The sequence below is a fragment of the Nyctibius grandis genome, chromosome 4, assembly GCF_013368605.1.
Source record: "Nyctibius grandis isolate bNycGra1 chromosome 4, bNycGra1.pri, whole genome shotgun sequence".
Lineage (NCBI taxonomy): Eukaryota > Metazoa > Chordata > Aves > Nyctibiiformes > Nyctibiidae > Nyctibius > Nyctibius grandis.
In genome coordinates, this window is record NC_090661.1 from 41,107,160 (window position 1) to 41,126,312 (window position 19,153).

Below are 19,153 nucleotides of genomic sequence, written 5' to 3' on the forward strand. Positions count from 1 at the left end.
CCGGCTTCCCTAGGCGATGCTGTGGTCCTGGCAGCTGGATCCGAGCCGCCGAGCACTTCACCTGATGCACAAATAACCCCCAAAGTTTCCCGCAGAGACTATTGTGCTTTCCTAAGTTTGGCTGAACATACCAGGAACTATTTTTCTTGGACTCTTTTAGCCTCCACGGCTTCAGTGAAAGCCTTTTCTTGTGGCTGCCATTGCAGCCCCTATTCATGAGGGAGGGCAGGAGACGGATGCCGGAATCCTTAACTTTTCCTGGGAGGGCAGGAGAGAGGCACGAAGGGAAAGCGTTGTCGCTTCGGGAAGCCCCTCACGATGCAGGCGAAGCCTGTCCCTGCTCTCTGCAAAGCAAGGAACGAGCTTGTAATAATAGAATACAAACATGTGTTTTGTTTTCCATTAAGTCGATAGACCAGACAAGGTCTGCCTGGGGAAAAAGATGACTTGAGCTGTTAACGAGAGCTGACACTAAGATTTAAATAGTAAAGGCTCGTTTTGCCAGCGGTGTTTCAACAATATTGCTTTTTTTTTTTTTTCCCCTTCTCCACAGCTCCGGGAAGTGCCCACGCCACGCTCGGGCAGTGCGCGCAGGGAGAGTGCCGGCCCACGGGGCACCTCCGAGGGGGAAGATGGAAGGGACCGCCACTCCTGCGTTTCTGTTTGTTTTCATGCAGGTCGTTTGAGGGAGGAAGACGAAAGCGTTTAGATTTTTTTTTTTTCTCAGCGCCCCGTGTGCGTAAACACGCAAAAAAACCCCAACACCTCGAAGAGGGAGCACGCGTTTTACACCGATACCAACACCGCACCGAAAACTTTGTGGCGTTGGAGTGTGGGGGAACACAACGGTGCCTGATCCTTATAAAATCAACGGGAAACCGCGCGGCGAGGGGCGGGGGGTGGGAGATGTGTTCCCCCGCACTCGGTCCGGCGGACAGAGCATGTAGTGCCTCTCCCTCCCCGGCTGCCTGCCTCCCGCCGCACAGCACCGCGGGGCAGCGGAGCGGCCAGCCATGGCGGCCCTCGGCCGCTAGATGTCGCCGGCGCCGTTCGCATCGGGCTCCCTCCCCGCGGAAGGCGCCGAGCGCTTCCCTCCGCGCCCGGCCGGAGCACAGCTCGGCTCGGCTCGCCACGGCGCGGCCCTGCCCGTGCGGGGCCATGGGTGCCCCTCGCCCCTCCGCTGGGCACGGCGGGCATGGGGTCCCAGGGGAGAGCCTCGGGGGTCCCAGGGGTGGCAAGGCTTTCTGCGGCCCCGGTCGGGGCTCTCTCGGTTGGCGACACCGGGGCGGGGCGGGGGGCTGCTAGGCGAGGGACTTTTTGGTGTGAGTTACACCGAAAAAAATTGTCTCTGCGGAAGACGCACGGGAGGTGTCAAGCTGGGAACCTCGGTAGCGTGTCCCCGCGGAGATGTGCGGAGCCTGTGCTTCGGCCCGTTTGCAGGGGGCCGGGGGACCCCAGGGCACTGCGGGGTGCGCGGCTCTGAGGGGATCAGGGCCCCATCAGCAGCGGCTTCTGGGCACCCCAGGCTCCCCCGCCTGGGGCCACGGGGCCGCCTGCGACAGAGGCGACGCACAAAATCGGCGGCTGGCCCTGGGAAAGGCTCCAGAGATGAGCATTTCTGTTGTGTGAAGTGCCGGTATTAGCAGCCCGAACACGTAGGAAAAGGCTGACATCTGCGGTTTGGTACGAGGCACCCGAGAAATTATAGACCTCCTGGTTCAGAGGGGTGCCCCCGCCTCGGCTCCCGGCGGGGAGGGACCCGCCGGTCCCCGGCCGCGCCTGCGAGAGAGGCTGACCCGGGGAAAGGAAACCTCCTCTCCTGAGATTTCCTCAAGTTTAAAAGCAGTGATAAGACACAGTCTCTCGATTTGGGACATCCACCGTCAATGCCCAGAAGAGAAAAGACAGAGGGAGACCTTCGGTATAAACTTTGAGCCTAATTCCAGTGGGAGCACAAATAACAATAGTTTCCAGACTTTTGTCCCCAGTTTTCAAAATAACACATAAAATCGAGGGTGCAGCCTGGGTCATTTTTCTCAGCCTTTGTGTCAACGCACCTCTGCATTTGACTCCTCACTGCATAGTTTAATCCATCCTTGAATTTTTCCAAGCCCGTCTAGATCTCTGGCCTGAGAAGCCAGAGCGACTTTATTTGTAAGGAGCCGCAAGAGCTGGCGAAACCCAGCCTGGGCAGGGGAGGCGTTTGGGAGCCAGCTGTGAAGGCGCAGCCGGACTGCGCTGCGCTCCCCCTCCACGGAAGTCAGGATCCGCACAGGTCGGTGTAGGGTCCACCCCCTTACGAGTACACACACATACATCAGGGACAGAAATTTGGAGACTTGTCGAGAGGAAAAGACAAATTTGTAGTTTGAACTGGGCTGTTGGAGTCGCATCACGGAGGGTATATGCCATCTCCGCGGGTCTGTATTTGTACGACCAAAATATTAAGGGCCACCCTTTCTACTGCGATGGCTTTCCCAGCAAGGGCTCAGAAAGGAGCAACCCGGCTAAAAGGCACCTTTAAGTAGCAAGCTATGGGACAAATGATGTGTTGTAAAAACTGATGAGAGTATGCTTGGCGTAGCTGATATTTATTGACATTATCCAAGAGGAAATAAATTAAAGATAAAGAAATGTTAGTTCTTCCATGACACAATTGTCGCACAAACTGCCTCAAATCAAGTTGTTTTGTATTCAGGACACTTTTGCAAGCATCTTCCATACGCTTGGTTTAAAGAGAGAGATCTCATGGGCTGTTCTGCATTTTCAGAAACGATCAAGTCAATCCTGAGAGAAAAGAGTCGCTTTACAAGGAGAAAAAGTGTTCCTCCGTGGAGTTTTTTTTTTTTTTTTTTTTTTTTTTAGCGCCGTATCTCAGAGAAAAGGCCTCTTGTAGCAGATTCCTAGATAGTGTCAAATTATAACAAAATGAATCGCAAAAAGCAATTACAAAGCAAATATTGTGATCGGTGTTGTGGATAAAATCGGAGCCGGATTTATAGAGGAATATTAACTCTGAATTTTTTTTTTTAATCAAGAGTGGTTAGGTTTCTGTTAAGCCTAAAGACCTTTTCCTGTAGATGGCGTTCTTTGGGTACTGAGTAATCAATAATAATAGAGTCGTACTCAGGAGACTTTATTAAGCCTTAGATAATAAAATAATTAATAATTTTTTGTAGTTCTATATTTATTGAAAGTAAAAAAGCCTTGATTTATCGTAAGCATAAGTGTGTTTCTCCTTCACGTGGATGCAAATAAAAACTGTTTGAATAAATAAGTTGTTTCTGAACATTTTGTTGTCAAAGTGTTAAATGTCCCCGTCATTTTTATTCAAACACTAACATGATTACAGCCAATTATATATTCACCAGTGTTCTTTATTTTAGAGTAATTGTACTTGTCACTAATAAAACAGAGACATAATGGATCGCTACTGTTCTGAATTTTAAAGCAATTTTCTGTAATTTGATTGAATTACACATCGTCTCCGCTACTTTTTTTATTTCTGTATTTTGAAATCCTATTTTCTTGAAAATTGCAGCTCTATTCCTGTTTTGTTGTTCCTGAAGTAACGAAACCTTCTGTAACATTTATAAATAGAGCCCCATCCCTTTCAAAATGTGGAAAATCGTGTTTTCAGCCGCAACGTACCGAAAGCTTTAGGCTTAAAATCCGAAACTCCGGAGAAGCGCCTAAACCAGAACACTTGGCTCAACGCGGTGTCCTCCTTTGAGATGAGAAGCAGAACATAAGCAGAGAAAACAAATCTGCGCCGTGCTAGGACGGTTTGATCACTGTATTGCAATGATTTGATGCGCTTCTTGGGGCTCGTACATAGAAACATGTGAAAACAAGCAGTTCAGTTGCTAATATTTACCACGGGAGAACAGATAAAGACATGGAAAAAATATAAAGCAAATTACATTCCTCCAAGCAATTAGAGCAATTATCCATATACTGTCCGTGTGTTCTTTTAGGTGGGGATTATAGAAGTCCAGGAGTGACTTGGCTATATCTTTAAGCACAGATAATAGAGACGCAGAATGATATAGAAGTATATGGAGATGCCGCACACGCATGGAAAACATTGCGCTGTGTTATTACACCGTTCCTCGTGTTGTTTTGCTGAGGATGAGCTCTCAGAGGGTTGTGGGGTTTTTTTGTTGTTTTTCAAAGCCGAAAACATGCCTTTAATTTAGCAATTGTATCAACCATCAACGCGATGAGATATGATCTGCGTTGTCGCCAAACATAAATCAAAAAATGCTACAAAGGCTTTCAAAATTTAATTTCATATGACAAAACACATGCCCACCACAACAGATAAAGTTAAACTATCATTTGGAAACCGTGCGATTGCGTGAAAAGGTATCTCTTAGATAAACGTACATTTAGCAGAAACACGAACGTTTTTTCCGCGATTCTGTAAAGTAAAAACAGGGGAAGACACGGGAATCCAGGCGGCTCACTGTGAGAGCCTTTCAGTGAAGCCTTAGCGGGACATGATCCTGGCCCTCAGTGAGAGCACGCTTCTTGCTTTTGCGGCTTCACTATTTAATATAACCACAGAAATTAGCTTGTAGTCGCCTTGGAAGGGAAAAAAAAAATGTTATCTACTCCTAAACGAGTATCGTTTTATTAATTCCAACGTGTACAAGGACTCGTGAGACTTTTCTTTACCCTCTTTTATTGATGTTTTGAAATGAGTGTGAAAACAAAGCGTAATGCCATCCTCTCATCCTCTGCTAGTATTCTGCTAGTAGGCAAATGGAAATTGTTTATTTGTTGGAGTTTCCGGAGCCATGGTATGATTTCATTATTTAGGTGGAATTTGTAGCTCGATTATAATAAACATCATTGTTTTCTAAAAACTCCCTAGGAAACATAACCTCTGTGTGTGTGTGTGTGTGTGTGTGTGTGTGCAAGCCTGTGCGAGCGCCCCATCTAAAAGATGGAGAGGAGAAAACACACAAAGGAGATGCATCCCAGGAGAACTGTTTCTTTCAATGTTTTTCCTCTCCGCATTGTCAGTGGACGGAAAGTCTGTCTGCAGCCACTTCTCTTTCTTGGTCAAATTATTGTCGAGGCAAAACTACAATACCCAGGCTTTAGCGAGGCACCGTCCTTGCTCGGTGGGAGGGACGCAAATGGGATTTAACTAGTTGCCAGTCATTTTTGTGTGTTGTTTGTTTGTGCTGATGCTTTAAAAGCAAAACAAATTCCAGAAACAAAGCGGGAGGGAGGGGGGGGACTGGGGAGGGAGGGAGGAGGAAAACAAGCTCTGTATAAAAGACATATCATATTAAAATAATACATGAACACACCCACTGATATCAAGGGTACGATATCAGCCCTTCCCCAATAAACTTATTTATAAGTGGTAGCGGTTATAATTATCCAACAAGCCCCTTACCATCACCCTCCCTCCGCTAAAGAAATAAAGAAAAAAAGAAAACATGGAGACCACCCTTCCCGATATAAAAAGTGTTCAGAACAACCTACATAAAGAGCCAACTCCTACGAGCCCTGCTCATGCGAGGAGACCAAGGAGCGAGCAAGGACTGCTTTCCGGGCAGCCTCCTTGGAGCCTGAGCAAGCCCCATCACCCCGATGCCCGCAAAGTGCGGGTCCCACCGCTCCCCTGCGGCTCTCGGGACGGGCACCAGCACCTCGCTGTGGCACCGCCTCCTCCCGCCTGAGCCCCGGGCACGGAGAAAACTACAATACGCTTTGCTCCGAGGCTCTCCAAACGCCTTCTCCTGGAGGGGTGTAGAGCTGTTTATGGCTTTTGTGCTACCCCGGGCATTTTTCTATGGTTACAAGGGTGCCTCGGGCCAGGGACAGATAGGGGAGGATATTGCGCTTTTGTAGGCCCTAAGAACTGGATCCACAGCTCATCTCGCCGAGCCCGAGATTCCGCTAAACCGAGGGGCGCAGTGGAGGTGCGGTGCGGGGAGAGGGCTGCGGCAGGGCGGAGCGGTGCCGGGCGGGCAGCGGCGGGGGCGCCCGGGTAGGACGGACGGACGGACGGACGGACGGGCACCCCCCTTGTGCCTTCGGCGGAGCGCCGGGGTGAAACAGCACCGGGAGAGACTATACCTGTTCCTGTGCTGGGGGAGGGGGAGAAGGCCGGGGGGGGGGCGTCTTTTCTCTCGAGTTACCGAAAAACCGCAAAACCAGATACGTGTCATTTGCCAAAGATTACGTTTATAAGAGGCTAAAGAGCTTTAGAACAACACCATGAAAATATTCCAGCAACAGTTTCTTAGGAGTCAAAGAGCAGCTAAAAGTCTCTTCGAGCACTATTTGGTTTTCTTTTTTTTTCCCTCCAGGTCTTTCTCTTTCCCTGTATTTTATTTCCCAATTTTTTAATCCGATCTGGTAACCCCGGCAAAAATACTGTGTTTGCCAAGAACATTTTAACAGTAAACACAGAAAAAAAAAAATATGTAATTAAACCTCGAGAGCAGTACAAGGTTTTTAACTTACCAATTTCCTCCCTGCCTTTTATTATTGTCGTCTGCATAACTCTGTAGATAGTTTTTAAGGGATATTTTAATGTTCGGTTTGATTCCTGCATTAGGGAGAGCTTTTGTTACACAGGGACACGTATTACCTAGGCAGGTATGACGGCTGTCTTATGCACGCTGGCATATAAAATAATAGCGACATTTAGGATCAAAAAAACCGCACGTCTTAACGTTAAAGTTGGCAGCGAGTGTAAAAATATTCTGTTCTAAAAAAGTCTGGCAGTGGCAGTTGAACTCACCAAATCTACTGGATGCTCTATATTCTCTAGATATGCTTTCTGTGGACGGTATTCTACAGCTACAGGAATAAATAAATAAAATCTTCAGCTTTTAATTAAGGCCATTTAATTCAGACCTCTCCACCCAGTGTAGCCGTCGTGGGAAATGTATACTCCAATGTTTACTCGGATCTCTTTCTGTCACTATTCTATCTTGTCTTACGCTTACGACACGAGCAAAGCTTTCTGGCCCCGCCAGCCATTGTCTCCCATTTCCACGTTCTCCGTCCAACCTCTGCCCGTCCAAGAAACTTCCAAAAGTGGAACAGAAGGGGAACTCTTTGCAACTAGTTGGTTAGTGTCGCTGTTTTAACGCTACCTCTCCCCTAGCCACGCAAGCTTCTCAAAGGTATACAGTGCCCCGCTGGCTGTTCTTTATGGTACAGTGCAGCTTCTCAAAAGATCAGCGGATGGAGAAATTTAGCACTTCTTGAAACATTTAAGCAACTGAGCAACTAGTTCTGAATGGGGGTGGGGGGAGGGAAGACCAGAGAGCCTAAAGGGCGGGGGGGAGAGGAGATACAACACAACTAGCCCGAAAACAACAGGGGTGGGGTTGCATGGGAGGGGGACTTAAAATGTTTGTATTTAAAGGGTGCTTGCAAGGTCTTCGGCACAATATGTGCTGCTCTGCTTAAAGGGGCACTGAGTGCCAATATTAGTCATCCAGTAGGGACTTTTCATTACAGCTCTATCTTTAGGGGGAGTTCCCCGAACTCTCCGAAGGGAACATAGCTGCGGATTTCAAACCCGGTCCAGGTCCAGTCACACAGTGCCTGCGTACCTGCTGCAATAGAAGGGAGAGATACTTACCACATTTTCGTGAGTGCGCGGATAGCCCAAAAGTCTCTGCAGTACTCCTTTGCTCTGCGGAATAGTATCTTGCATCCGAGGCAGTTCCCAGTCTATATTTGATGTTAACATTTATGCTATCTCAAACACGAGGCTCTCCTATAGACATTTTTTCCAGAGTTTTCAAGCAAATTTCTCGGTGCCACAATGTTATGATGGAAGGGTGCTGAAATGACAAGCCTCGTAGACGCTTGTCTTAATCATCGGCTTCTTAATTTAGTTGTAGTGCTGTGGTTTTTTGTGTGTGCGTGTGTGTGTCTGCTCGTGTGTGCGCAAAAGAGAAGCCTCTGACAACCTGCAGCTTCCTAATGACTGACGAGGCAGGGCTGCTGCAGCAAAGTAACACTTCCCTGGTGTGAAGACCTCTTACTGGGAAGTTTAGTTCACCACTGTTCTCGCAATCCTAATCGTATAACCTGTAACCCAAACCCATGGAAGAAGGATGCAGCATGCTAAATAGACTAACTTCTAATCACTAAACATTAGCACCACTACCAGCTGTTGAAGATTAACTGGAAGTTGGCTAGAGACGGACACCTAAACTTAAATCTAAAAACGCGGACAGAAGGGTGGACCGTTGACTACTTCTTCCTCTCCCTCTTTGCCTCCATTCATCCATCCACCTTCAGTCCCATTCACCCCTCTTCAAAATGTTTGACTACCCCTTCCTCTTTGTTAGCACACCGCTCCTTCCCCATTCGCCATGCCTTAGCAGCAGGGTATCAGTGTCTGCTGAGCAGCCCTCACCTTAATTGCCCAGGTAACCTGGAATAAATAAGGCAAGCTTAGAGTCAAGGAGGAGTAGAATTATATATGCGTACATCCAGGCACTTACTGTACCGAATGTGATATTACTGATTGTTAAACCCAAGTGTCCCGGCTCGTTTCATGGAAGCATGATGCCATCGAAGCGTGGTTATTAAATACCCTTTCTTCATGGCTGAAAAAACCCTCATTCATTTCTTAAGCTGTCAGTACGTTTTAGCAGCTTAACCCCTTGAAAGAGCCTGAGAGTACAGAGCCTCTATACCCGTGTGAAGGCGGATTGAAGCTGGGGGGTGGCGGGGGGCACGCTATATCCATCGAGCTTACAGTGGAGAGGGTCAGTTTTTCCTTTGACCTTTAAATAAAAAATTAAAAAATATAATACGAGGGAGAAAAGCGTGCGGTTGAAACACTATCCCTACGAGTTGTACCCAAGAACTGCACGGAGATCGCTGTTGAATGGCACTTCAGCCAGGACGTTTCAGTTCAGCTATTCACCCCCATCCTAACCCCGGGGCTGGGCACGCTCAGCGCAGCGGGTCCGCACCGCAGGCCAGCGCGCAGGCGAGGGAGCACCCACGCTCTGCAGGGAGTCGGGTCCCCTCTGCACGCCCATCCGCGTTTCGCAGGGCTGGGGCCGTGCCCTTCCGTTCCACGCCCCACAAAAACTTCCCCGATAGAAACTGCTTCCATGAGGGAACTTCTTACAAGAATTCGAGTTGAGCCAGAGCTGAGGGGTCAAACCGGCCGCTCACGCAGTGCTGCGCCACACGAAGCTGCCACTGAAGTGGATGGCAGTTGTGGCCAGGGCAGAGCCCAGGGAAGAATTGGCGTTAGAGCAAGACTCTCGCATTTCCAAAGTAAATACTTACAGTTTTATAAATGGAGAATTTTCTACGGAGGAAGAAAAATAGAAGGACTCGAAAGTTAAAGTCCAGTAGAAATAATAATTGACGTGGTTTCTCTTACGTATCCTTTTCTGTCCTGTAAACAGTGAATTAATCTTCATGGGCTTAGAAAGATATGTACTACATATTGGACGCAACATTTCCTTTTTTGGTAGAACTGTATATCCACGGCATTAAAAAAAATATGATATAAATCCTAAGTTTGTGCACAGAGCTTTATTCTGCACCCGTGACAAATGACTGAATGTTAAATCTAGATCACCAAACGTTTTAAACGCCTGCTTCTTTCGGTGTTAGCCCTTTGCTCAGAAATGCAAAAAGACAGAACCTTTATTTTCTTCCCTGTTACATTTTCATCCCTGATCACAACGCAAAGTAAACTCAGCTTTGACCTAAGAAACACCTCAATGCATTAAAATTTCAACAGGCCATGTCAGTGTTACATTAAACGAGAACTCCAGTTCGCTGCAGAGCTGGGATTTGAATAAAACGTTCAATGTTAACAAACAATACACACGTTTGGCACTTTGTGTATTAAATGGATCAAAGAGATTTGATAAGGCACAATACACCATTTGTACAGACCTGATTGAGTTAATATAATATCAGCAAATTTTACAGCGAAATGAATCTGTTTCTTTTCTTTGTGTTTAAAACCAGCACAGATTACAAATTTTAATGATCTGAAAATGTTTGGTATACAAAATCATGCTTATTTCAGTATTAGCAAAAACACGAGAAATTTTTCAACACAAACACCCAGCTGTGTCTATTTTAAAAGCAGTTCAATGACAGCTTGCACTTATGAGCATGCAATCAGCTAATTTCGCTTTTTTTTTCTTCTGTGTTAATCAACACTTTCCTTCCTGCATATCAGAGTACAAATAGTATAGTTACTCCACATCAGTAAATGTTTACGTAACCTGTCCTTTCTCAAGAATCCGGTTACACTGAATCATTACATGCTAGACCGAGTAGGAAAATGCACTGGGCCCAGCCACCCTGATGGGATCCTAGTGCACCATAATGACACATATTAGTTAATGATCATCATAATCATAATAATATGCAGGAATCTTACCTTTCCTCTTACCCCTTGCCATGGCAGAGTCAAGTCATATCCTCCACATCGTACTCTTCCTCGAGAATTCCCATACATTGACTTCAGTGTTGAGCAATTAAATAATTACAAATTGACATGATTTTTTTAAAAACTGCATTTCTAAAAAAAAAAAAAAAGGTTAAAAAAAAAGCATGGTTGATCATTGAGTTTTATCTCTTTTTTTTTGTCAGCAGCAACCTGTTATGAAATTGGATAAATAAACACAGTTGTGGTAAGGTCATTCGAGGTTAATCCAATGCACAGAGTTCATGCCATTCCCAATTGCAATTGTTTATTAGAGGTCCATTGTAATTGTTCTCGTTATTTACTCTCTCACACTCTTTCTCCCTCCCTCACACACACATATACGCATACAAACATATATATAAAACGCACATCTACACACAACCACGTTTTCTGCACTGACCTCTAACATGAATTTCCCCGAGATAAATTGTTTTAGCTGGGGTTGAGCTGCACGTATTATTTCTACGGATCATTTTTTTCCTACACCACAAACGTAAACTTTCCGTAGCTTAACGCGGCACTCACTATACGTTGCCTTTGCCTACAGCTTCGGTTTGAACGTGATCAGCACTCTCTCTGTGCATTACATTTCCCCTTCTACTTTCCGAGTAAGCAAGCTGCGCGATTTATTTCGCTTTGTTTCAGGGATGATTTTTTTTCCCCATGCTGACAGTGAGAAACGATGTGATGTGGACGATGAACACGCAGTTCCTTGGTGCCGGGAAATTGTAGCCGCAAGCCTGACTCCCCACCACCGTACGTATTTCGAGGACGTTAGGCAGAGAGCGGCGGTACCGGCCCGTTTCACCTGCCCCGGGAGCCCCCTAGTCGCTCCCCCGCCACTATCCCCTCCCTCAGCAAGGCTGAACCCCGCGGAACCGGAACCTGGTGGCCAGACACCGTGGGCCGGGCCGGAGGGCGGCAAGAAATCGCCATATATATTTCATGGGTTATTAATATTATTATTTATTTTTTTTACACCTGACACGCGGCCTGCGCTTTTCTGGCTGAAACGTCCTGGCAGAGCAAAGGAGGACACGGAAGGACCCCGACGCCCCCCGCCTGGCTCCGGCGTCTCCGCAGGGGAAGCGGCGGGCAGCAGAGCGCGAAGCCCGGCTCCGCAGCCGGTCTGGCGCTGCGCCCGGCCGCCAGAGACAGAGAGAGAGCGGAGAGGAGGAGAGAGGAAAGGGCCTGCTCGTTCCCGTGCCTCCCCAACTCACATTCCGGAGCGTGGCAAACACGGGCCGAGCAGCCCGGAGAAGACCGTCTTCCCCGGCAGGCCGCAAGCAGCGGCCTCCGGCCCGCCCCGCCGTCTGCGTCCCCTTCAGCTGATTATATTTTTTTTTTTTCTCACTCTCTGGGTAAAATAACGAACAGCAATAGCCGACCGCGGGGCCTAGAAAAAACAAACTCGCCGAGTGACTTCGGCGGAATCCGCAAAGTAGTGCCTCCGCCACCGCTGCGCCTTGGACTCCTCACCCACCCGGGCTCCCACCCCGCCTCCTTCGCCGCCAGAGGAGGCGGCAAAGCGGCCAGGGCAACTTTAGTCCACCGGAGAAACTACGAAGTAGGAAAAGCGGCCGGGCCCGCATCCGTAGGACGGGCGCTGTTTGTTTGGCGTGAGGAGTGTTTGTGTTTGCAGCCACGGTCGGGGCCGGGGGGGGGGGCGCGCAAGCCGCCGCGGTGATGCGCCCCTGCGCCGGTATCCCTGCGCCGCGGGAGCCGCGACGGCGGGGGGCGGGCCGGGCGGGGGGCGGGCCGGCGGCGGGCGGGCGCGGGGAGAGGCGGGGCGGCGGGCCGCCATTGGCCGGCGGGCGGGCAGACGCGCGGGCACGCCGCCGTCCCTGATTGGGCGGCCGGTGGGAAAGGTTAAACCAAAAAATTTTTTACAGCCCCGGTGCGTGTCTGCAGCTCTGAAATTAATTGCGGCCAGGGCGGTCTGTATAGCCTGTCTCCGCTCGCTCCTCGCCGACCCGCGGCTGCGGCTGCTCCTTCCTCCCCCCTGCTCTGCCGGGCCGGGGGAACCAGGCACCATGAAGTAGATTTTTTTTTTTTTTATGTGTGTGTGTTTGTGTGTTGGGTTTTTTTTTTTGCTGTTGTTGGGTTTTCAGAGGGTTTTTTTCCCCTTTTTTCCTCCTTTTTTTTTTTTCCTCCGCTCTGACTCGGTTTGATTTTAGCTGATTGGTGATTATTATTACTATTATTTTTTTTCCCTCCCCGGCGGTTCCTGTCTTTGCTACATGACTTACCAGCGCTTGAGACTGTGGTCCAACTGCGCTGCCGCCGCCGGTGGTGCCGCCGCCGCCTCGGCCACCGCCGCCGCCTCGGCCGCCGCCGCCGCCCCGCACGCTGCTCCCTCGGCCGCTGCAACTTTCCCCCTCAGACTAGTGTGTGATGTTGGACATGGGAGATAGGAAGGAAGTGAAAATGCTGCCGAAATCCTCTTTTAGCATAAACAGCCTGGTGCCCGAAGCCGTCCAGAGCGACAACAACCACAGCAGCCACAGCCACCACAACAGCCACCACCCCCACCATCATCACCACCACCACCACCACCACCACCACCCGCCGCCGCAGCAGCCCCAGCGAGCCGCCGCGGCCGAGGAGGAGGACGAGGAGAAGGGCCAGCTCCTCCTGCCGCCCGCCGCCACCGCCTCCGGCGCCCTGGAGGTGGCCAAGGCGGACATGCTGGCGGGCAAAGGTGATGCGGGCGCGTCGGCGGCGGCGGAGCTGGAGGAGAAGGAGAAAGCGGCGGAGGAGAAGAAGGGGGCGGCGGACGGGGCCAAGGACGGGGAGAGCGGGAAGGAGGGGGAGAAGAAGAACGGCAAGTACGAGAAGCCGCCGTTCAGTTACAACGCGCTCATCATGATGGCCATCCGGCAGAGCCCCGAGAAGCGCCTCACGCTCAACGGCATCTACGAGTTCATCATGAAGAACTTCCCCTACTACCGGGAGAACAAGCAGGGCTGGCAGAACTCCATCCGCCACAACCTCTCCCTCAATAAGTGCTTCGTCAAGGTGCCCCGCCACTACGACGACCCGGGCAAAGGGAACTACTGGATGCTGGACCCCTCCAGCGACGACGTCTTCATCGGGGGCACCACCGGCAAGCTCCGCCGGCGCTCCACCACGTCGCGGGCCAAACTGGCCTTCAAGCGGGGCGCCCGGCTCACCTCCACCGGACTGACATTCATGGATAGGGCAGGATCCTTGTACTGGCCTATGTCCCCCTTTCTCTCCCTGCACCATCCCCGGGCCAGCAGCACTTTGAGTTACAATGGGACCACGTCCGCCTACCCCAGCCACCCCATGCCCTACAGCTCAGTGTTGACTCAAAACTCCTTGGGAAACAACCACTCCTTTTCCACGTCTAATGGGTTAAGTGTTGATAGACTAGTCAATGGAGAGATACCTTATGCCACTCATCACCTCACAGCAGCAGCTCTGGCCGCCTCAGTGCCGTGTGGCTTGTCAGTTCCCTGCTCCGGCACCTATTCCCTAAACCCCTGCTCTGTAAACCTCCTAGCTGGACAGACGAGTTACTTTTTCCCCCATGTTCCTCACCCTTCAATGACTTCTCAAAGCAGCACTTCAATGACGGCCAGGGCAGCCTCCTCCTCCACGTCGCCACAGGCGCCCTCCACTCTCCCCTGTGAGTCCTTAAGACCTTCTTTACCGAGTTTTACCACGGGACTTTCCGGAGGACTTTCTGATTATTTCACACATCAAAATCAGGGGTCTTCTTCAAACCCTTTAATACATTAACATCCATGGGATCAGACTGTAAGTGAACATTTTACACACAATTGCATTGTAAATGATAATTAAAAGGAAAAAAAAGAAGCAAAACAAAAAAGTCCAGGTATTTTTTATTAAGTCCCCCATTTTCTGTACGTTTGTTCAGTCTTTAGGGTTGTTTATTATTCCACCAAGGTGAGGAGTGTCAGCAAGGTGCAATGTGGGGAGATTACATTGTAGACTATGAAGTTTGGAAGACAAAATTATAGTAGAATGTGTATCTAAATAGTGACTGCTTTTGCAATTTTTTATTGAAATACGATAAGTCTATCACTAAAAGCCGCCAGATTCTCCATGTTTGCAGTAGTATAAGTTATCATGGATATGTTGGTGCGTGCAGACGTTGAAAGAAAAAAAAGCCACCATACTAAAATTATGAAAACTATAAAAAACTTAAAACGTAATTTGTATTTAAGCAGAATTAATACTGAAAGATGCCCAAGAATTACATTTTGGCCATTTATTATTTTATCCTTTTCTTTCCTGAACTGCTTTTTTTTGGTTCCTTTTTTGTTTGTTTGTTTATTTGTTTACTTTTAGACCAAAGATTGGGTTTTAGAAAATGCACTCAGTGTACGGAGTAATTTAAAAACCAGCAACATTATTTCAGTTTGCAACACTGCCCGTTCAAATGAATCAGAAGGGGACAAAACTGATGATTGCCTTCAGTTTGTGTTGTGTATATTTTGATGTATGTGGTCACTAACAGGTCACCTTTATTTTTTTTTCTAAATGTAGTGAAATGTTAATACCTATTGTACTTATAGGTAAACCTTGCAAATATGTAACCTGTGTTGCGCAAATGCCACATAAATTTGAGTGATTGTTAATGTCGTCTTAAAATTTCTTGATTGTGATACTGTGGTCATATGCCCGTGTTTGTCACTTACAAAAATGTTTACTATGAACACACAGAAATAAAAAAAAATAGGCTAAATTCATATATACTTGATAGTTCTTTTGTCTCTTTTATTAACTAAAATTAATATGCCAGAGGCTTTAAAGTTACAGGGAGATCAGAGCGCTGCTTATTACAGCAGTCTACCATTTTTCACATGCTCCTTTCTTCCCCCCTCCCCGATCATATTGTCTTTAACAACAGTATTTTCAAATGTAAAGGATCAGGGTATTTAATTAAACACCACGACCACTATAGTGATGTCCGTTTTTTGGGGCAGAACTCTTATCAAGTCTGCTTAAAAATCGTTAGTACGAGGTAGGATGTCTTACTAAAAACTCTGCCTTATGTTGAAGATGCTTAAAATTGAGTACCTATATATATGCATATATATACATACATATAAATACATATAAATCTAATTATATATGCACACATTGGAAAAAACAACGGGTTTTTATTTATTACATAGATACGTGTTGTTCTTGTAAATCTCTGAAATGCATTCAAATAATTATCCTTCTGAAATAAATTAATTTGGACTCTGATAACTGGAGATCTATTAACTATGGATGTGTATGTGTGTGCATATACATATACATATTAGCTTTCAAGTAATCATTTGATCAAATTTAGCAAATTTAGCAAGTTATACGTATGTGTATAACACGCAATCCTTACCTTAAAGGAACACTGTTCCGGAAGTATCTATACTATATGTCTTTACATACTTTTAATGCTGCAAACGCTTTGGCTTTAAATATGGTAAAAGTAGAGATAGTTTTCAGCTGGAACCTCTCCCCTCTGCCCCTCTCGCCCTCGGGCCGGGGCAGGAGTGGAGCAGGGCCGAGGTGAAGTTGCAGTACACTGCAGGGAGGCAGAGGGCTGGGGGGTCACGTGACTCCCTGCCTCGCATGCCGATGTTTAAACGTTTTAGGGGGAAAAAAACCCCAACTCTCCAAACGTGTGTGGATGCACTTAAATTAAAGTTTTGGAACGAAGCCCTCGTTCAGTCTCTGTCTGCTGACGGTAGCGCTTGCTGAAGCCCACTAACCCACGCAAGTGTGCTCCCTTGCCCGGAGAATCACTCCATTAGTTTTAAGGGGGCAACACTACGGCTATGTTAAAGCAGCATTTAATCCGAAAAATAATTGGTTTCTTGATGAGTTTAGGGAAGCCTATAAAAGCCTCAACTCTTGAAAATAATTAGAAAACTTGTGCAAAAGGTTTAGGAACTAATTGGATCCCGCGGCGAGTCCGCAGAGGACAAGTTGTTCATTTGTTACGTTTGTGTAGTCCAAACTGGGCGCTGCAGCAGTGCAATAAGCCGGCGGCTGCTCACAATAGGCCCAATGAAAAATAATCTCCATCTCGGAGATGTTATCGCAAACACTCATGGTGATCTTAGAAAGACAGAAAAGAGGAAGAAAAAGAAAAAGAAAAAGCGGGGGGGGAAAATGCCAGGGGCTGAATAAAGAAGCAATAGCAAATCTGAATTCTTGCAAACTGAATTTTTGTCATGCTGAAAGAATAAGGGGAGGGAGGGGAAATCTTCCAAAAATAAGTAATAAATAAACAGATGCAAGCAGATCTGCAAGAAAGAGAGAGGAGCGAAAGGTTACGGATGAGAGATGGGACACCCAGCTCTGCACTATGTGGGGGAGAAGGAGGGAAATCTCTGATATTCTCGGCTTTCACTCTCACTTCTGCAATTCAAAATTAATCATCACTATGAGAAAAAGGTTGCGTTGTTTGGGGAGGAAAAGATGATACCACCACTTGGAAGCGCCTACCCTCCCCCATATTCTTCACTCTATTGTCATTAAAAGAAGTGATCGCAAAAAGCGAAAAAACAAAACTCCTTTGCAACAAACCTATCGGAAATAATAAAATGAAATAGGTGTGATATAAACTCTTGAAACCTCGAGGCCCCATTCTGTACACTCGTGGCTAGGCAAATTAAAAGAATGTCATCTGCTGCAGCTGACAAAGGAAATGATTTATTATTTACCACTTGCAATTGGTTGTATACCGTAGGAAATCCAATAGCACGTACTTGAAGTATTATTTCGTTCGCAATGTAAAAAAAATCCGCTGACTGTACTAGAAGGAGGAAAAAGACAAGTCAAGTTGGAGGAAAGCACAATCTCGCCATGTCAGAGTTTGGGGTTGGCTAATAAGCATTAATTAGATAAGCGTGATGCATAATAATTCCTGAAAAGGGTAGCCCTGATGTATGTCTGTCCAGACTTCGTTTAAGCAAGCACTCTCTCTCAATGTTCTCCTTTAGGTTTAGCGTAACAAAGTGCTGCCTAAGCAGTTCAGGTGCCCCAAACTTCTCCCTCTTTCTCTTACACTGGGGGCAGGGGAGGTGAGCTGGCAGTTTATTCACGTTTCCATACACGTATTACCAGCAATGAGATTGTCTTTGTAAAGGGAAACAAACAAATGCTAAAGTTGTCGTGAACTGTAGCAGGACTGCCAAGGCCCCAAATATGGCTTTACCTTTGTGTGCTCCCCAGCCGGAGAAACCCTTTTGTTCGCTGGGGATGTCTTTTAGGCTAATCTTTGCACAGGCTCGTTCCGTACTGAACGTGAGGTGGTGGTTTTGGTTGGGTTTGGTGGTGGCTTTTTTTTTTTTTTTTTTTTTTTTAGCAGGCAATAATTCCGCTATCTGCTATTTGTTTGCATGGTGTTTTATACATCAAATCCTCGAGCTAAGCTTGTAGGATTTTTTTTTTGTTAATATGCCCATTTCCAGAATGTTGCGGTGTCTTAGCGTCGTTTCTTTAGCGTTTCCTAATTTAGAGTGTTTATGGGGAACGGGTGGTCTTTATGGAATTAAGGAGCTATTGTTATTTTCCTAGTTGACGTTTGAGGTGATTAGCTTTGCTCTCATAGATCGTAGAAGAAGAAACTGCTCATGAAGAAACCTCCAATTACGATTTTCGCAAACATGTTTGAGGGATAATAAACTGTAAATCGAATCCACAATGGGATATTTAGCAAACCATTTTTTGACATATTTTAAATATTTTCTTTTGTTTCGGTAAAATAGCATCCGTTATGTGGAACGGAAGGCTTTAAAAGAAAGTGAACAATAATATATTTTGCCTTAAACGGCACAAAACTACTGTTTGTGGGAGTGATAATTTTTTTAATCCGGTGCTTGGAAAAATAGTTTAGCCGGGACGTCATTTTACTCTTTAAAACTTCTGATGATTATTAAGATTTATGTCAGAAATCATGATTCAGGTACACACCCCCTCACCACTTGTGTTAATATGAGGTCTCCATCACCACGTATTCACTATTCACTCAAGCGAAACTCCCATTGAACTCCGGTTACCTTTTGACTGAACCACAACAGAATTTTGCTTAATAAAGAAGATCGAGCAAGACTCACTGTTCTATTAGTGATTATATTCTTTAATTATTCGTGTTTTCCCTTAGGACGGAAAAAAACCCCCGTGTCTGCCTGTAGATAGTCACTGCTATGTATTTAATTTTATAGTCGCAAATAATACGCCGGCCCAAGAAAGAAAGTATATGCGTATACATATTACACGACTACAAATTCAACGAATGGCAATAAATATGTATACATACATATAGACACACAACGGTACAGAGGGGTCTATCCACGCACTAGTGTCTGTAGTAGCTTCTCCGCGGTTTTGTGCACTGAAATGTTATTGTTTTGAGTACACCCCACCCTCCCACCCCCCGCCCCGTAGTGAAGGTGCCTGGGTAAATGGGTGAAAAAGTGGTGGAGAAGTGGGTTAGAAAGAGGTGAAGGTGAAGATCATTAGAGGTTTCAGGGCTGGCTGTGGCTGTTTTGCTGGGTTTGTGTGACTGTGCCCAGAGGGCGGAGTTGCTGCACATTCCTACCTCACCGGAGAACCTGCCCTCAACTCCACTGCAGCTACTCCAGAGAGATGGGACCCTCCAGAAGAAACCTGCCCAGCAATCCCAGCAAGCCTTCCCGCCAGAAG

The 19,153-nt window shown here is 47.0% G+C and overlaps 1 protein-coding gene across 1 annotated transcript; it reads left to right on the plus strand.

Annotated features, from left to right (window-relative positions):
• Positions 1–12,856: 12,856 nt before the first annotated feature.
• On the plus strand, positions 12,857–14,227 carry FOXG1 (forkhead box G1). The gene has a single exon (XM_068399810.1). It carries the CDS (start codon positions 12,857–12,859, stop codon positions 14,225–14,227), a length of 1,371 nt encoding a protein of 456 aa, XP_068255911.1.
• Positions 14,228–19,153: the final 4,926 nt, after the last annotated feature.

Excerpts from the sequence above, each read along its gene's own strand:
- FOXG1 (XM_068399810.1), top strand. The coding sequence starts at position 12,857 with ATGTTGGACATGGGAGATAGGAAGGAAGTGAAAATGCTGCCGAAATCC.